Below are 19,989 nucleotides of genomic sequence, written 5' to 3' on the forward strand. Positions count from 1 at the left end.
TTGTTTGTTATCTGAAAAGTGACATATTTTTAGGGAATTATTTCTAGGATAGTGTCTTGAGCCATGAATTGGTGTACACCTAAGGGCAATTTTAAACACCTTGTCTTAGAATAACCAAGAGATAATATGGATAATTTCTCCCTATAAAATCACAAATGTTTTAAGGATGTGAAATATAACAATGATTAGAGACTTCAAGTCTCTGGATATTTGCTGAGATTCTCATCTTTCTAAAAGTGGTGTATGTGTTAAATTATTGATTTACCTTACTGATAATTTCATCTTTAAGAATATTGAAGAAACAGTAAGATAGACTCATTCTTTGGATTTAACATTGATTAACAAGTAAAAACTGACTAGAGAAGTGGAGTCCAGAGGACCTGCAACTGAAATCTTGCAAATGATGTCAGTTTTCTGAGATCTCACTAGGAACCAGAACACTGCAGTGGGGTCCGTAAAGCGGCTGAATCATTTATCCTCCCCTCAGCAGTCTAGGAGAGTTCGCATTTCTCTATACTATGGATTGCATTTGATGCTGACACCTTTTAAAATGTCTTTTGAATCACAAGAGTATTAAATGCATTTAGTTTTCTAATTCTGTGAATTGCCTGAATCCTTTGCTACTTTTAATTGTCTTTTTTTTTTTAAACTACATTGCTTGGGTTTGTTAAAAATACATTGTGTTGGGTGGGATTATGGACATTGGGGAGGGTATGTGCTTTGGTGAGTGCTGTGAAGTGTGTAAACCTGTTGATTCACAGACCTGTACCCCTGGGGATAAAAATATATGTTTATAAAAAATAAAAAATTATATAAAAAAAACATTGTGTTGACTGTTGCTTTTATTTTAACTTTTAAAATAATATTTTGATCACTGAAGATTTTAAGACCTTTAATGATCTATCTTTTAATTCCTTTGATATTTATTGAACATCTACCCTGTATAAGGGTTTGCTGGTTTGTGCATTGTAAAGAAATTCTCCAAGAAAAATTTTACATAGTTTTTATGTTTTGTTAGATCTTTATTTCATCTAAAATTTATTTTTATGTCTAACTGAGGTAGGGATTTTTTTAATAGTGCTAACAATTGGGCCACCATCATGTATTAAATAGTTGATCCTTTCCCAATTAATGTAAAATGCTATCATTGTTTCACAGATATGCACACAATTTTAAAACATTTCTATTGGTTTATGTACATTTGTATGCAATATATACATTATACATATTTGTAATATGTGCATACATCTACATGTTTTATATAATGCATTAAGCATATGATATGATATACATATATCAAATACATAATTTATTTATTAGTATTCCATTTGTAAATATAGATTGATAGGTAAATTGAAATACTTTTCAATGTATACAAGTTTTTGGACTCTCTATTCTTCTTATTTATTCATTATTAAGATATAATGTATTATTTATTTCAGGGGTACAAGTCTGTCATTCAGCAGTCTTACACAACACAGTGCTCATCACAACATACACATTCCCTGATGTCCATCACTCAGGCACTCCACCCCTGTCACCCCCCCACCCCGCCTCCATTTCAACAACCCTCAGTTTGTTTCCTGAGATTAAGAGTCTTTTATGGTTTGTCTCCCCCTCTGGTTTTGTCTTGTTTCTTTTTTTCTTCTCTTCCCCTATGAACCTCTGCCTTGTTTCTCAAATTCCACATACCAGTGAGATTATATGATAATTGTCTTTTTCTGATTGACTTATTTTACTTAGCCTAATAACCTCTAGTTCTATCCACATTGTTGCAAATGACAAGATTTCATTTTTTGATGGCTGCATATTATTTCATCATATCTATCTATCTATCTATCTATCTATATCACATCTTCTTTATCCATTCATCTATTGATGGACATCTGGGGTTTTTCAATAGTTTGGCTATTGTGGATATTGCTGCTATAAACATTGGGGTGCAGGTGCCCCTTTGGATTCCTAAATTTGTATCTTTGGTGTGAATTCCCAGTGATGCATTTGTTGGGTGGTAGGGTAGCTCTATTTTCTGGGCTCTCTATTCTATTCCACTGGTATATTTCTTTATACCTGCATTGGTATTGCAATGCCTTGATTATGCTTTTATATTAAATCTGATATCTCTAGGCAGACTGGCTCACCTTTGTTGTTGTTGTTATTGGTGGTGGTTTTTTGTTTGTTTTTTTGTTTCTTTATTGCTCTTCTTACTTTTTGCTTGTTCATATAACTTTCAGGATCAACTTGTCAAGTTCCATGAAAGTACATTAGAATTTTTATTGAAATTATTAAAATATCTTGAATTTTAGATTATTTTAAAAGTAATTGGTCTTCAAAATATTGAATCTTTCCATTAATAAATGTTTTATTAATAAATGTTATTTTAAATGTTTTTTGTATCTCCATAATCAATCTTTTTAAAAAATATCCTTCAGGGGGTCTTTAGACTTTTATCAATTATTACAATAAATTCCATGACTACATGCTGGTGGCTTCCAAAATTTTCTCTCCAGGCCATATCTCTCCCCTAAAGATCACACTCAGATGTAATATAGTTTTAACATTTGGACTTTGAAATCTAGAAGACATCTAAAAGAGCCAAAAAGGAACTCCCAATTGTTCCATTCCCCAAATCTGAAAGTTTTCTTGTCTTCATTCAGTAAATATTTATTGAACTTATACTATGTGGTAGGCGTTCTGTAGGTATCTGGAGGCTAAATAGTAAAGAAGACAAACAGACGAAAATCCTTGTTCTTGTGAAGTTTATATTCTAATGATATCTAATGGCTGTTTTTTCTATTGAATCCATTAACTAGTCCTATCAATTTCACCAAAAATATTTATCTCAAATCTATATACCTTTCTCCATCTTATCTGTCAGCATCTCAGCCTATACCACCATCATCTCTATCTTGGACCACAGGAACATTTTATACAGTTTCCGTGCTTATACTTGTATCTCTTTAACCTACTTTCTATCTAAAAGCCAAAATAAATTTTAAAGATGTTTATATAGCAATTGCTTTTCCTAGATTTTGCAGGAAAATTCAAACATTTTTTACATCTTATTCAGATTTATATAAACTTCCAAATGCCTGACTTCCAGCCCTTCCCTGAATTACTTCCCCTTTCACTCATTAGGTCTCTGCATATTGGCCTTTCTGTTTCTAGAATACAGTATGTTCCTTCCCAACTGAGGGAGTTTGCACATGATAATTTCTCAGTGCTTTTACCCCCCCATATGGCCAGATCCTGTTACGTTCATTTTGTAAGGACTCAGCTCAGATATCATCTTCACAGAGCTCAGTCTCCTTAAGTCACTCCTCTAGCTTATACCCTATTATGTAACCACATTTATTTATTTTAGAGTATCTATTACAACCTGAAATTATATTTTATATTATTTTGTTACTTTCATTATACATTTTCCTCACTCAAACATAAAGTTCGTGAAGGCAATGATTTAGTCTCTCTTTTCACTACCTATAGCCACTGTACCTAGCAGAAATGCAGTATATATATGCAACATATAAATGAATGATGTTTCTTTTTTTTTATTTTTTTTAAAGATTTTATTTATTTATTTGACAGAGAGAGATCACAAGTAGGCAGAGAGGCAGAGAGGAGGAAGCAGACTCCCTGCCGCAGAGAGCCCAATGCGGGACTCGATCCCAGGACCCTGAGATCATGACCTGAGCCGAAGGCAGCGGCTTAACCCACTGAGCCACCGAGGCACCCATGAATGATGTTTCTAGAATGATAAATCATTCTATGTTTATAAAGGACAGCAAGGTTTTTGACAACATCTTTTATGATACTTTTCCTAGCATGGTGTCTCTTCTTTTTGACAATATGGAAAAAAAATAGAGTATAATTAGTTTGAGTTGTAACTGATGAAAAAAAAAATCCTAAAATGGCTGATAATGATGTATAGTCATTAGCCAGGAGTAAGCTCTGTGCTGGAGGGTTGCAGTGATTTGCTCTTGGTTTAGCTCATTTCAGTGTTCTCCTAATGATTTGGATAAGACTATAAAAATAATGTTCTTAAAATTTTCAGTTAAAAATAAGAGTATAAATGACATACTGGCTGAGTCTAGTCAGAAAGAATTTGGATATTTTAGAATATGGACTAAATCTCAGTATCCAGATGAAATGCAACAGGTATAAACACTAAACCATGTATTTTGGGTACTTCAAAACAAATTGCAAAATAGAGAATGGAAGAGTTATGGCTTAGCAAGAATTTACCCTCCCAAAAGCTAAGAGATTTTAGCTGATAGTAATCTTAATGTGCGTCAACAGTGTGGTATAGTTGTCAGAAAATAAACCTAGTATGATTTTAACATCTTTTCATCAAAGAATAAATTCTAAAACTTATCCTCAATCTTCTTTGTATTTCAGAATTATTCTTTAAATTGTACATATTTTAATATAGTGCATCCTAAAATTCAGAATTCGTGGGTCTGGAGTGCAACCTAATTGTGTGTGTGTGTGTGTGCGTATGTGTGCATATGTGTATATGTGTGTATGAGTGCCCATCTCTGTAAGCTCTATTTTCGCAATACCTATAGAAATACAGCATGTACATACATTTAGGTTCAAGAATTTGACTTCCAGCAATTTATGGGATAGCTATATATGTACACATGCACAGAAGTCAGAGAATAATGTTTTCATGCAGCTTGACTTACAATGACAAGAGCTGGAACCAACCTACATGCCTGTTAGCAGAGAATGTTAAGAACTGTGTCAAGTAGTAAGTCGGCTCAATATATGTTTTGTTATAGAAGTTACCCAGGATAAGAAAAAAGGCAAATTTCAAATGAGTATGTATAATATTGCACTTCTGTGAAACAAGGAGATAGGTTGAGCCGTATGTTTGTGTAGTCATAGGAAATTTTTCAAAAATGTTTTCATGAAAATGTTAATAGTAGTTACTTACAGGAAAGTGAGACTGGAAACAAAGATCAAGGAGGATAGTTTTATCATCCATTTTTATTTCTTTTAGAACTCTCAATTTAACCAGGTATTTTTTAAATTTCTAAGTAAATAGTTATATATATATATTTAAATTTCTGAGTAAAACCCAATCAATTAAAAATATTGCTAGATTGATTCTGGAGTAAGTCAGGCTGAGAACACACAGGGGTTAGGAGGAGCTGGTAGGGTCACATTAAATTCCTGTTTGTAAAAAGCGATTGAACGCACTGAGGTTTCAGTGAGTTGGATCATCCAGGTCTTACTGGGACTCAAGGACTACAGCTATAGTGCTCTGCCCACTTACGTGTGTCACATTTAAGAAAGAATTGTCACTTGGAGCATATTTAGCATAGGATATTAGAAACAGTGACATGACTTGAAACTATGTCATATGAAAATTTCATAAAAACAACAGGAAATTTCTAGGAAGGAAAAGGTGAGACTTTAAGAAACATTGTCACTGTCACCAAATCTTTAAAGGGCTATGATGCAAAAGACTTATTCTGAAGATTCCTGAGGGGCAGAGCTACAGTCTGTGAGTAGGAACTATAGGGATACAAGTTTCATCTCAATAGAGAATGAGAGATACTCTCTAAGAGAGCTATCCTGAAAGGAAGTGGACTTTGTTGAGAAGGAATTTGGAGTTTCTCAGTGCCACAGACATTCAAACACAAGGAGAGTGACTATATGACCACGCTATTATAAAGGCAGTCCAAGCCTTGGGTGAGAAGTTTTCCTATAAGTCTCTTAATGCCCAATCCTGAGATCCTCTGAAGTATCCTTTATTTAAAGAGGAGGAATGTGATCTGAATGGTAGCATTTCTGAAATAGCATAGTTGTTTGAACTCAGCCTGGTGGAAAGATAAAACTATCTATAGGACTTAACGCTTATTCTGTTTTAAAAAGGGACTGAGAGGATATTTTAAAAGTAAACTTTTTATATTTGCATAGGACATAAAAATGAGAAAGATAGAATTCAAGGTTCTAAAATATGCTGATAATTTGGACTGATGTTTCAAAGCCCATAAAGGGTAAATATAAAGTCAGGACCTTAGGTTAAATAAAATTTATTACGAGTAGATAGGGAAAACATTGCTTACCAAAAGCATCTTGGCCATCAGGAATTGAAAGGGGCTTTTGCTCGCTAGTTCAATGAGTTCAAATACTGATCCATGAAAGGATTTTCATGGTGTATATTGAAATTAGGTCCATAATAATCAGCTTTTTTTCACAAAGTAAAACTTATTCAACTTTTTATTAGAAACTGATGTACTTTCTTCTTGTTTGATATTCATCAAAAACCTTTGATTTATGAAATAATAATGAAAGTAGGTAATAACTTTTCATACGGTTATTTCTTTACTTGGCAAAATAAAAATTTCCCAACCCTGTGTCAGTTACTTCCCTTGCCCCTCTACTTAGCTTTTTTCAAAAATATTTGTAGGATGAAAAAGTCCAGAAAATTAAAAGTACTAATTTAAGTAACTATATGTCAGTAGCATGACATGGAGGCCATCTTAGAGCTTTAAAGTGATTATGATATCCTGTGAAATAGGGAAAAATTTCCAGTGTACTTGTTTTGGAGCTGTCTATATTGAGAATACCATATTTGGTTCAGGCCCTGTGATTTAAAGGCTAAGCAGAAAAAGAATGAGTTGTTTTAGGTGTAGTGAATTATTGCCTAGCCACGAGAAGTATTTTTTTTTTATTTTAATTTTTTTATTTTTTATAAACATATATTTTTATCCCCAGGGGTACAGGTCTGTGAATCACCAGGTTTACACACTTCACAGCACTCACCAAATCACATACCCTCCCCAATGTCCATAATCCCACCCCCTTCTCCCAAACCCCCTCCCCCCGGCAACCCTCAGTTTGTTTTGTGAGATTAAGAGTCACTTATGGTTTGTCTCCCTCCCAATCCCATCTTGTTTCATTTATTCTTCTTCTACCCACTTAAGCCTCCATGTTGCATCACCACTTCCTCATATCAGGGAGATCATATGATAGTTGTCTTTCTCTGCTTGACTTATTTCGCTAAGCATGATACGCTCTAGTTCCATCCATGTTGTTGCAAATGGCAAGATTTCATTTCTTTTGATGGCTGCATAGTATTCCATTGTGTATATATACCACAGCTTCTTGATCCATTCATCTGTTGATGGACATCTAGGTTCTTTCCATAGTTTGGCTATTGTGGACATTGCTGCTATAAACATTCGGGTGCATGTGCCCCTTTGGATCACTACATTTGTATCTTTAGGGTAAATACCCAATAGTGCAATTGGTGGGTCATAGGGTAGTTCTATTTTCAACATTTTGAGGAACCTCCATGCTGTTTTCCAGAGTGGCTGCACCAGCTTGCATTCCCACCAACAGTGTAGGAGGGTTCCCCTTTCTCCGCATCCTCGCCAGCATCTGTCATTTCCTGACTTGTTGATTTTAGCCATTCTGACAGGTGTGAGGTGATATCTCATTGTGGTTTTGATTTGTATTTCCCTGATGCCGAGTGATGTGGAGCACTTTTTCATGTGTCTGTTCGCCATCTGGATGTCTTCTTTGCAGAAATGTCTGTTCATGTTCTCTGCCCATTTCTTGATTGGATTATTTGTTCTTTGGGTGTTGAGTTTGCTAAGTTCTTTATAGATTCTGGACACTAGTCCTTTATCTGATATGTCGTTTGCAAATATCTTCTCCCATTCTGTCAGTTGTCTTTTGATTTTGTTAACTGTTTCCTTTGCTGTGCAAAAGCTTTTGATCTTGATGAAATCCCAGTAGTTCATTTTTTCCCTTGCTTCCCTTGCCTTTTGCGTTGTTCCTAGGAAGATGTTGCTGCGGCAGAGGTCGAAGAGGTTGCTGCCCGTGTTCTCCTCAAGGATTTTGATGGATTCCTTTCGTACATTGAGGTCCTATATCCATTTTGAGTCTATTTTTGTGTGTGGTGTAAGGAAATGGTCCAATTTCATTTTTCTGCATGTGGCTGTCCAATTTTCCCAGCACCATTTATTGAAGAGGCTGTCTTTTTTCCATTGGACATTCTTTCCTGCTTTGTCGAAGATTAGTTGACCATAGATTTGAGGGTCTATTTCTGGGCTCTCTATTCTGTTCCATTGATCTATGTGTCTGTTTTTGTGCCAGTACCATGCTGTCTTGATGATGACAGCTTTGTAATAGAGATTGAAGTCCGGAATTGTGATGCCACCAACGTTGGCTTTCTTTTTCAATATCCCTTTGGCTATTCGAGGTCTTTTCTGGTTCCATATAAATTTTAGCATTATTTGTTCCATTTCTTTGAAAAAGATGGATGGTACTTTGATAGGAATTGCATTAAATGTGTAGATTGCTTTAGGTAGCATAGACATTTTCACAATATTTATTCTTCCAATCCAGGAGCATGGAACATTTTTCCATTTCTTTGTGTCTTCCTCAATTTCTTTCATGAGTACTTTATAGTTTTCTGAGTATAGATTCTGTGTCTCTTTGGTTAGGTTTATTCCTAGGTATCTTATGGTTTTGGATGCAATTGTAAATGGGATTGACTCCTTAATATCTCTTTCTTCTGTCTTGCTGTTGGTGTAGAGAAATGCAACTGATTTCTGTGCATTGATTTTATATCCTGACACTTTACTGAATTCCTGTATAAGTTCTAGCAGTTTTGGAGTGGAGTCTTTTGGGTTTTCCACATATAGTATCATATCATCTGCGAAGAGTGATAATTTGACTTCTTCTTTGCCGATTTGGATGCCTTTAATTTCCTTTTGTTGTCTGATTGCTGAGGCTAGGACCTCTAGTACGATGTTGAATAGCAGTGGTGATAATGGACATCCCTGCCGTGTTCCTGACCTTAGCGGAAAAGCTTTCAGTTTTTCTCCATTGAGAATGATATTTGCGGTGGGTTTTTCATAGATGGCTTTGATGATATTGAGGTATGTGCCCTCTATCCCTACACTTTGAAGAGTTTTGATCAGGAAGGGATGTTGTACTTTGTCAAATGCTTTTTCAGCATCTATTGAGAGTATCATATGGTTCTTGTTCTTTCTTTTATTGATGTGTTGTATCACATTGACTGATTTGCGGATGTTGAACCAACCTTGCAGCCCTGGAATAAATCCCACTTGGTCGTGGTGAATAATCTTTTTAATGTACTGTTGAATCCTATTGGCTAGTATTTTGTTGAGTATTTTCACATCTGTGTTCATCAAGGATATCGGTCTATAGCTCTCTTTTTTGGTGGGCAAAAGAGGGACAAACAGCTACTGGACCACGAGGGGAGAATTCGAGAGATAAGTGACACCATAAGACGAAACAACATTAGAATAATTGGGATTCCAGAAGAAGAAGAAAGAGAGAGGGGAGCAGAAGGTATACTGGAGAGAATTATTGGGGAGAATTTCCCCAATATGGCAAAGGGAACGAGCATCAAAATTCAGGAGGTTCAGAGAATGCCCGTCAAAATCAATAAGAATAGGCCCACACCCCGTCACCTAATAGTAAAATTTACAAGTCTCAGTGACAAACAGAAAATCCTGAAAGCAGCCCGGGAAAAGAAGTCTGTAATATACAATGGTAAAAATATTAGATTGGCAGCTGACTTATCCACAGAGACCTGGCAGGCCAGAAAGAGCTGGCATGATATTTTCAGAGCAGTAAACGAGAAAAACATGCAGCCAAGAATACTATATCCAGCTAGGCTATCATTGAAAATAGAAGGAGAGATTAAAAGCTTCCAGGACAAACAACAACTGAAAGAATTTGCAAATACCAAACCAGCTCTACAGGAAATATTGAAAGGGGTCCTCTAAGCGAAGAGAGAGCCTACAAGTGGTAGATCAGAAAGGAACAAAGACCATATACAGTAACAGTCACCTTACAGGCAATACAATGGCACTAAATTCATATCTCTCAATAGTTACCCTGAATGTGAATGGGCTAAATGCCCCTGTCAAAAGACACAGGGTATCAGAATGGATAAAAAAACAAAACCCATCTATATGTTGCCTCCAAGAAACACATTTTAAGCCCGAAGACACCTCCAGATTTAAAGTGAGGGGGTGGAAAAGAATTTACCATGCTAATGGACATCAGAAGAAAGCAGGAGTGGCAATCCTTATATCAGATCAATTAGATTTTAAGCCAAAGACTATAATAAGAGATGAGGAAGGACACTATATCATACTCAAAGGGTCTGTCCAACAAGAAGATTTAACAATTTTAAATATCTATGCCCCCAATGTGGGAGCAGCCAACTATATAAACCAATTAATAACAAAATCAAAGAAACACATCAACAATAATACAATAATAGTAGGGGACTTTAACACTCTCCTCACTGAAATGGACAGGTCATCCAAGCAAAAGATCAGCAAGGAAATAAAGGCCTTAAACGACACACTGGACCAGATGGACATCACAGATATATTCAGAACATTTCATCCCAAAGCAACAGAATACACATTCTTCTCTAGTGCACATGGAACATTCTCCAGAATAGATCACATCCTCGGTCCTAAATCAGGACTCAACCGGTATCAAAAGATTGGGATCATTCCCTGCATATTTTCAGACCACAATGCTCTAAAGCTAGAACTCAACCACAAAAGGAAGTTTGGAAAGAACCCAAATACATGGAGACTAAACAGTATCCTTCTAAAGAATGAATGGGTCAACCGGGAAATTAAAGAAGAATTGAAAAAAATCATGTAAACAAATGATAATGAAAATACAACGGTTCAAAATCTGTGGGACACAACAAAGGCAGTCCTGAGAGGAAAATATATAGCGGTACAAGCCTTTCTCAAGAAACAAGAAAGGTCTCAGGTACACAACCTAACCCTACACCTAAAGCAGCTGGAGAAAGAACAAGAAAGAAACCCTAAGCCCAGCAGGAGAAGAGAAATCATAAAGATCAGAGCAGAAATCAATGAAATAGAAACCAAAAAAACAATAGAACAAATCAACGAAACTAGGAGCTGGTTCTTTGAAAGAATTAATAAAATTGATAAACCCCTGGCCCGACTTATCAAAAAGAAAAGAGAAAGGACCCAAATAAGTAAAATCATGAATGAAAGAGGAGAGATCACAACTGACACCAAAGAAATACAAACTATTATAAGAACGTACTATGAGCAACTCTACGGCAATAAATTTGACAATCTGGAAGAAATGGATGCATTCCTAGAAACATATAAACTACCACAACTGAACCAGGAAGAAATAGAAAGCCTGAACAGACCCATAACCAGTAAGGAGATTGAAACAGTCATTAAAAATCTCCAAACAAACAAAAGCCCAAGGACAGACGGCTTCCCGGGGGAATTCTACGAAACATTTAAAGAAGAACTAATTCCTATTCTCCTGAAACTGTTCCAAAAAATAGAAATGGAAGGAAAACTTCCAAACTCATTGTATGAGGCCAGCATCACCTTGATCCCAAAGAAGTATTTAACTAAAAGCCAAATAGGCTGTGTCTTGTCAAATATGTTAGAAATAGAATTTTATTATTGGGGTGGTAGAGGTATTAGAAGTCACAAGTGCTTTTTTTGTGTTTTTGTTTGTTTGTTTTGTCAGTAAGATTCTTTAATAAAAAAAAAAAAATGGTGAAAATCTAGGATATTTTCCCTGTAGTGAATACAATTATACTCAACTAGGCAGACTCTCACAAGTGCTTAGATTTTCCAAAATCAAGTTATGTTTTCTAATGACTGTCATGTTTGAATCAATATCTAATATAGCTTTGTTATATCTTCTGTTTATCCTTATCATTGAATGCTATATTATATGATGACTTGACAGAGCTAAAACAGCTTGTAAAGGCATCTTGTTTATTTTCAGTGATGTGCTGGGGATATGTTTTTACAAGTTACCTATTATAAATCAATAATTACTTTCTAAAAGGGTTGTATATTGAGTGTTTTAAAAAGTAGAGACAAGGTAGATGGCGTCACCCAGAGCGTGAGTTGTCGCACGAGGATATTGAAGACAATGGCTAAGAACAAACTAAGAGGGCAGAAGTCCAGGAATGTATTTCATATAGCCAGCCAAAAAAACTTTAAGTCTAAAAACAAAGCAAAACCAGTTACCACTAACCTTAAGAAGATAAACATTGTGAATAATGAAAAAGTTACCAGAGTGAATAAAGCTTTTGTAGATATACAAAAGGAACTTGCACATTTCTCAAAAGGCCTTTCCCTTGAACCTTTGCAGAAACAGCTGATTCCTCAGCAGTGTCATGAAAACGAACCAGTTAATGTTGATGAAGTGACAAGATTAATGGCTCAGTTGTAATACACTGGAGATACATCAAATACCCCAAAAAGACCAATAAATTAAATGTTTTATACAGTTTTATTTAAAAAAAAAATGTAGAGACAAAAGTCAAGTTTGCCCCAGACATAGAACTTTGTGAAGTATAGAAAGAGCAAAGTACCTTGGGAAGGGTATGCAGTGGACATCACCTGTATTCATATTTAAACATGGAAAAATATAACCTCCGTGAAGGTGGGAATTTGGGGTCCACTGATGTAGCCTAAAAATAGTGCCTGACACATCACAGGTACTCCGTACATATTTATGAAGTGAATTTTTCTATCCACGTGAACTTACTTTGTGTTGTAGCCACAGGGGGGTGGATGCTGAAAGCCAGCACTATTCCTCATCCATTCCTGTTCTCTGGGAGGTATAGAAACTCCCAGTTTCAAACCAAAGTCATAAAAGTTACCCATATGACACTAACTCTTTGAACTACAAATCATGTGAAGTTACTGGCATTATCTCCCCTTGTATAGACAGGATTGTTTTGTTATCATAGCAGCTTGTTCTGATTAAGTTATGATGTGTTACTGTATTCAGTACACATTTCAGTAAGGGTATCAGGCTATCTCTTTCCAAATGAAAAACATATTGTAATTTGTATGGGATTCTGTTTGTTTTTGTGATCAAGAAGCTGTCATATCTATGAATTGAAAGCACTTAATTTTCTCAGAATCATGCTCTGGGGAAGCAGATATGTTTTCTTTCATTTTCTATAGATGATAATGATGATGGGTGTTTTGTTTGCAACTAAACAATATAGGATTCAAATAGTCAATTTGAAATAATCATATTCTTTAAGAATCCCAGAGTATACCTATGAGTGTTGTGACAGGCTTTTTACAATTATGCCTAATTTATTTCTTTTTTCTTAAGAGAATGGCAAAGAAAACAAAACAACAACAACAACAATGAAAAACTCTTAATATTTTGGAAACCAGGAGTCATATAAGACTATAAAGGCTAAAATTAAGTAATCATTTTTTTTTTTTTTTTGAAGAAGCTGATTATGATTGAATAGTTGATTCTCAAACTCTCTAGGGTGATTTCAGATTGGAAGCCTAGGATCAGTCTCTTCCTGGTGATGCCATGGTATTTATTTGGGGAGACTGTGATTGAATGCAGCTATGAACATAGTTACTTTCCAAGCTGTAAATTAAGCTCTGTGTTATTGTACTATCATTGTTTTGCCTCCTGTCCCAATTATGCAATCAGCCACTCCCTTCCACTCACTCCAAGAATACCTTCATTCAATAAATACTTGCTGACAACCTACTTGGAAAACCCATGAATCTATGGTGAGCCGGGGTGGGAATCAGGGATTCATGGGATACCCAGTGGAGCAAGCATGAGGAATAAGTTCTGAGTTCATTGAGAAGGGGCTGTATCTAAGAAAATTTGAGGTGTTGTGCTCTAGAAGAAGGGACAAAGTTGTGGAAGACAAGTCATAGACATTAAATTCAAGTGGGGAGGTGAGGTTGGTCACAAATTAGATAATGATTTGAAATAAGTAGACAGAGCTAAGTGTAATTTAGTATGCAGGTTGAGGCAAGAATTTCTGAATTAAATCACAAAGACTATGCTGGAGTCCTCATTTACACTTATGGTATGTGCTGTGATAGTAAGCATATGAGCATAAATTACCTGTGCCAGCCCAGACAATGTTCTAGTCATGGAGGAAAACAAAGATGGAGCTTTGTTTACATTGTTTCCAATGAGAAGGGACAATGCGTCACCCAGGTAAAAAGGGAAATGATATTAGAGAGGAATGTTTTGAAATGCTGTGGGAGTTAAAGACTCATGTCAGTTAGGGGATTCAGGGAGGGGTCTCATAAAGGTGACATATTCTATAGGATTTAAAGGATAAGCAAGATTTAGACATTTGGGAAAATATTAAAAGGGCATTCTAGGTAAAGGAGATGGAAAAGCATATAACAAAAATTTTAAAAATGAGTAACTAAATCTGTGTAAGCTACATTGTTTCTTAACAGGAAAGCTCATGACATTTTGGGTGGAATAATTCTTTGTTGTGTGAGACACAACGGTGGGGATCTGCCTGCCAGAAAATTCAGAATCTAGGGCACTAAATACATAACCACCACCTCCCAGCTCAGTCTCTGTGATAACAGAAAATGCCTCCATGCATTTCCAAGTTCCTCCTAGGGGATACTGCCCCATGTGAGAACAAGTGGGAAACCATGAGCTGTGGAAAAGGAAGATGTTCTATACATAATTGAAATATAGGCCTTAGCCCTTACTGCCAAGTAAAGGAATTTAGATTTGGAATTTAGTAGAGGATAACAAGTCATTATAGGTTTTGAGTAGAAGAGTGACATTATCACAGCTGTGCTTCCTGGGAAATAATCTGGAAACTGTGTCAACTGAATGGAAAATGCGATAGGCAGGACCAGTGAAAAAATTATAGAGTACTATGTAAAAAGTCAGAATTTGAATAAAGGGCACAAGAATAAAAATTTGCAAGATAGGACAAGTTGTGAGTAGACTATATAAATTGACCAGGAATCAAAAACAACATGAGATTATGGTAATGATGAAGGCAAAAGAGGATAAATTTGAGGGTTTATTTAGCCTGGCACCTGGGAAGATCATAGTTGTTGTTTTTGTTGTTGTTGTTTGTTTGTTTTGTTGTTGTTGTTTTTGTTTTTTGTTTTTAGGAGAAATTGGAAATACAAAGAAAGAGGAGTCACATTAGGACTGAATTAATATATTTAAAGCACTACCAAAATATTTAGGTAATGCTTTAAATATATTTAAGTTAGTCTCAGGTGCCTGGGTGGCTCAGATGGTTAAGTGTCGGCCTTTGGCTCAGGTCATGATCCTAGGGTCCTAGGATCGAGTCCCACATTGGGCTCCTTGCTCAGCAGGGAGCCTGCTTCCCCCAATGCCTCTGCCTTTCTCTCTCTCTTTTTCTCTCTCTCTGTCTCTCATGAATAAATAAATAAAATCTTAAAAAATAAATATATTTAAGTTAGTCTCAACATAAAGTTAAGATTATAACAAACACATTCAAGAAGTTGAGATATATTAGCCAAATGTAATGGCCATGCATATAGAGATGACAGGTGGAACGGTTTCATGTAAAGCTAGATTGCTAAAGAGCAAGAGAAAATTAAAGGGTCAAAAGTAGAACCTTAAGAAAATACATCTAGGAGAGAAGAGGATGAACCTGAGAAAGAAAAATCATCAAAGTAGGAAGAAAGGCAGGAAATGTGTAGCTTAGTGAAAGTCTTTCAAGCAGAAAATACCAACATGGTGGACAGCAATACTGTGCTCCTGAGATGTCCAGTGGGATTAATTGGCAGGTTTCAGGTGCAGTTAGAAATTGGGAAATCATTGTGATCTTAACAAAAGAGGTTTTGGGGGCATCATGGAAAAGGAAAGATTTTATTTCTCCAGTGAATTAAAAGTAAGTTTAATTGTAGAAAAGAAAAACACTAGAGACTCCCACTACACAGATTTTTATCACAGAATCTACCAATACCTTTACTACCAGTTATTTTTCAATAATTCTTTTTATCTCCAGAATCTATGCTGTATACTACGTTTTTAAGTAATTTAACAGTTTTGTCTAAAGAATATTTTTTATTCAGTTAGGTCAAGCTCAAGGAGCTAAATATTAACAAGAGCTATCACAGATTTTTGATAAGTAATAAAATGTTCTGAATTTGCAGGTGATTAACACACAAATCTTAAATACATAGATTTAAAAATATAAATTTAGAACTTTGGATATCACTATGCAATTCAGTAGGTAATATTAGTGCTGAAAATACTGGGTGGTCACACTACTTTTAAATGTGAGTCTAAAATGAAATATCTATCAGTGCCAAGATATTTAACCAAATAGAGAATATCTATGCCTGTTCCTCTCAAGAACTTGCCTTGAGGGTTAAATGAGAATTGCCTATAGCCAGATATCCTGAAAACTTCTATAACCTATCATAACAACTTCACTGACTAAAGCACCTTATATAAATCTAAGCATCGTTTATCCCATTCTCATGCTATGACTGAGACTCCAAATTATAGTTCTATAACTAAAAGCTGTGAGCTTTCATAGTATGTGCTGTGAATGATATTTCTGCACACCCCTATATTCCAGCTTAGTTTCAGAAGGGTTTTCTGCATTCTCTTCAAGGGGAAAATGTTCCATTTCCATATCCACACTGAACTAGAAACTTGGGACTGGCAGTGGATGCCCAGTCTCTTGGAATATAGACTTGGTAGGACAATGGCCTGGGGAAATCAATTTTAAAAGAGCATTGGAAGAGATTTAAGAATAAGTGTGAATAAAAAATATATATGTAGACCAGCAAGTATTGTTTTTTAATTTTATAGTTTTTTGTTCTGAAGCTGCCTTTGCTGACTGTTCAATAAAATAAAATACTGTGTCATTTTGGGTTACCTGAGGAGAATGGGATAAGGAGAATTAGAAAAAACTTCAGCAGAGGGACGCCTGGGTGGCTCAGTTGGTTAAGCAGCTGCCTTCGGCTCAGGTCATGATCCCAGCGTCCTGGGATCGAGTCCCACATCGGGCTCCTTGCTCCGCAGGGAGCCTGCTTCTCCCTCTGACTCTTCCTTCCACTCTGTCTGCCTGTGCTCGCTTTCACTCACTCTCTCTCTGACAAATAAATAAATAAAATCTTAAAAAAAAAAAAAAGAAAAGAAAAAACTTCAGCAGACATACCATTATCACATATGCTCAGTATAAAAGGCAGTGTGCTGAAGAAATCAGATCCAGGGAGTGAAACAGGACTATGTTGAGATCCAGAAGCTGTAAGATCATTGCTCCATGAGATAGAATGAGCCAGGCTGGAGAATTTATGAGAGTCAAATGTTGCTTCTAGTAAGTAGCGATATATCAATATGACATTGCATAGTTTATAGTTTTAAAAATAAACCTAATCTCCGGTTTGCCCTACTCTTTTGGAAATAGCATCATTTTACTCATGGTACAACAAAATTATACTGTTTTCCTAGTGTAAGAAAACATATAACTTAAATACCTCACAAAATAACATACTCCTCCCCCCCATCCCTGTTCTTTGAAAGCAGCATTCAAGTTCTGAATCTACTTCTGAACATCTGCATGTCACACCTTCTGTGCAGGGTACATGTATGTACTTGGTAACAAAGTCCGTTGAGGAAGAAATGGCTATCTCTCCTGCATCTGTGATATGGCCTGTGCTTTACTGGGGTTATATTTAATTCTTGCAACAGTCTTGTGACGCAAGAATTATTAGATTCCTTCCTTCCTTCTCTCTTTCTTTTTTCTTTTTCCTTTCCTTTCCTTTTCTTTTTTTTCTTCTTTTCTTTCCTCCAGGTTTGAACTCACACCCCTGAGATAAAGACCCAAGTTGAGGTCAAGAGTCAGATGTTTAACCAACTGAGCCACCCAGGTGCATCTAGACTATTTTTATATATAAGAGGAAATTCAGAGATGTTAAATGAGTTGCCCAAGGTTAAGAAACCAAAAAATAATTTTTTTAGGATTTGGATACTAATATTTTTCTTGATTTTGGAGGAATTATTTCAATAGTCACAGCTTTATTTATTCATATTTGTATAATCCTCTGAAGGACACAGGCTTTTTTGTTTGTTTGTTTTTCTCTGTATTTCTCCTTGCTATAAAAAAGGTGATAAAGAAAATTTCCCAGGAGCCTTTCTTTCTGGCATTCATTCTCTAATGCATTTTGACCCTCACGTCCCTGGGACTTAACTATTTCAGAATTCTGGGCCTTGGCTCCTTCACAAAAAATAGCAGTATTATTTGATATTTATGTATCACTTTGTTATTAAAACAGAATTTGCATTTGTTTTAAACAAAACATTTAGCAAGGTTTGATCCCAGAGAGGTTGAGTGGGTTTTATAAATCATACAGAAAACTAGGAGAAAACATTGGAATATAATTCTTGCCCTCTAGAATCACTCAGTTGACATTATTGTCTACTTCACAGGATGAACAAAAAATGGTGGATCTATATGTTAATTATTTCTTCTTAGTATAATATTTTTATAATATTTTCAAATATTTAATAGTCAAATTTTTGCCTAAAAATAAAAGGATTCTTTCTATGGATAAGTAGATGGATACAAAACCATATATTTAGGATATTATAGCACTCTTGTGTTCCTTGAAACCCATATGTAAATGATGCTAGAAAGAACAATTTGTCTAAAAAATATTGAATTCTTTTAAGCTACATATTTTCTTTTCTTTTTCCATGTCAAATGTGTTTATTTAGGAAAAGGCATCTACACACTAATAAATAAGCAATAATTGATTAAGAAAAACAACATGGAGACTAGAATCTCTGAGTCAAAATTTTTGAAAGTATTACAAGAAAGCAAAGAAATGAAACAGCTTCAAAACATTCATAATCCTATAGATACAAAAGCAACAAAGATATTTTCTAGTATGTAGGATTCTTTTACATCTTGTAACAGACATAAGAATTCTTAGTCTTGTCTTTTCAAAAATGGAGGAAGAAAACAAAAGATAGAAATTGCTACCTAATCTTTTACATGGTAGACCGATTTCATTATTCTAATCTGTTCCAATCTATACAGGCAACATCGCTCCATTATATGATGAATTCTGATAATTTTTTTTCTTAAGTTCTCAAGAGGAAGGATGAATCCTCATGTTCAAAGAATTCAATAAAGAAAGACACTCTGGTGGAAGTATGATTAGGTGTGAGAGCAACAAAATGAAAAAAAGGAACTCAGAAAGCAAAGAGAGAAGAGAGAATATTAAGTAACTCTATCAAGTAATTTTTTTTTAAAGATTTTATTATTTATTTCACAGACAGAGATCACAAGTAGGCAGAGGCAGAGAAAGAGAGAGGAGGAAGCAGGCTCCCTTCTGAGCAGAGAGCCCCATGCGGGGCTCGATCCCAGGACCCTGGGCTCATGACCTGAGCTGAAGGCAGAGGCTTTAACCCACTGAGCCACCCAGGTGCCCCAACTATCAAGTAATATTTTGATAATAATTTAATGTAACAGCCCTTAATTAATGATGTATAGAATCCACATATCCTTATTTTCTTAAAAAATACTCATATATTAAAAATACCTTGCATAGGATCCACAGCAATATACTTATTTTAAAGGAATTTATTGTCATAAAACAAAACAAAACAAAACAAAACATACTCTTCAGAATACTGGATCTTTTACCAGGTAATAAACTTACATAATTTCATGTACTTATCTTTAGTTATCTACTACAATTGAATTTGGAGTAAATTTAAGATTTAATATTGATAATTATCTTAGCTTTGGTGTTTGTAAAATTTGCTTCTTTTTTTTCCCATTTTTTTATCATTACTTATTTCTGTATCCATACTGACTTTATATGCATGCCTGTTATGTAGGGTCATTTCAAATTATTATTTTTTTTTTACTCTGGCAAATGAGTGATTGAATAATATTTCCCAAAGTCTTTAGCTCCATTCCTAGGTACATAGGCAAAAATTGTAGACCTATTTTCCCTCACCTATAAATGCTGTTGAATATTTTTGGTGGTTATGATGAAGATATTTAAATTATGCTGATAGAAAGAGGAAGCCAGAGAAGTTACTTTAATAGGCATAAATCTGGAAGAAACTGTGGCAAATTGGAAAATGGTGCTTTAAGGCCTTCACACTTATTTTATAATACTGTGAGGTTACCCCTTCTCA

At 35.3% G+C, this 19,989-nt stretch overlaps 2 protein-coding genes across 3 annotated transcripts in view; both read left to right on the forward strand.

Annotated features, from left to right (window-relative positions):
- The window catches only part of CTNNA3 (catenin alpha 3), a 1,866,967-nt gene that overhangs the window by 1,212,306 nt on the left and 634,672 nt on the right, over positions 1–19,989 (forward strand). The window lies entirely within an intron of this gene.
- On the forward strand, positions 11,913–12,318 carry LOC131828909 (ribosomal biogenesis factor-like). Its single transcript, XM_059170128.1, has one exon. The coding sequence runs from the start codon at positions 11,959–11,961 to the stop codon at positions 12,259–12,261; it is 303 nt and encodes a 100-aa protein (XP_059026111.1). The 5' UTR covers positions 11,913–11,958; the 3' UTR covers positions 12,262–12,318.

The sequence above is a fragment of the Mustela lutreola genome, chromosome 4, assembly GCF_030435805.1.
Source record: "Mustela lutreola isolate mMusLut2 chromosome 4, mMusLut2.pri, whole genome shotgun sequence".
In the NCBI taxonomy this organism is placed as follows: Eukaryota; Metazoa; Chordata; class Mammalia; order Carnivora; family Mustelidae; genus Mustela; species Mustela lutreola.

Excerpts from the sequence above, each read along its gene's own strand:
- LOC131828909 (XM_059170128.1), top strand. The coding sequence starts at position 11,959 with ATGGCTAAGAACAAACTAAGAGGGCAGAAGTCCAGGAATGTATTTCAT.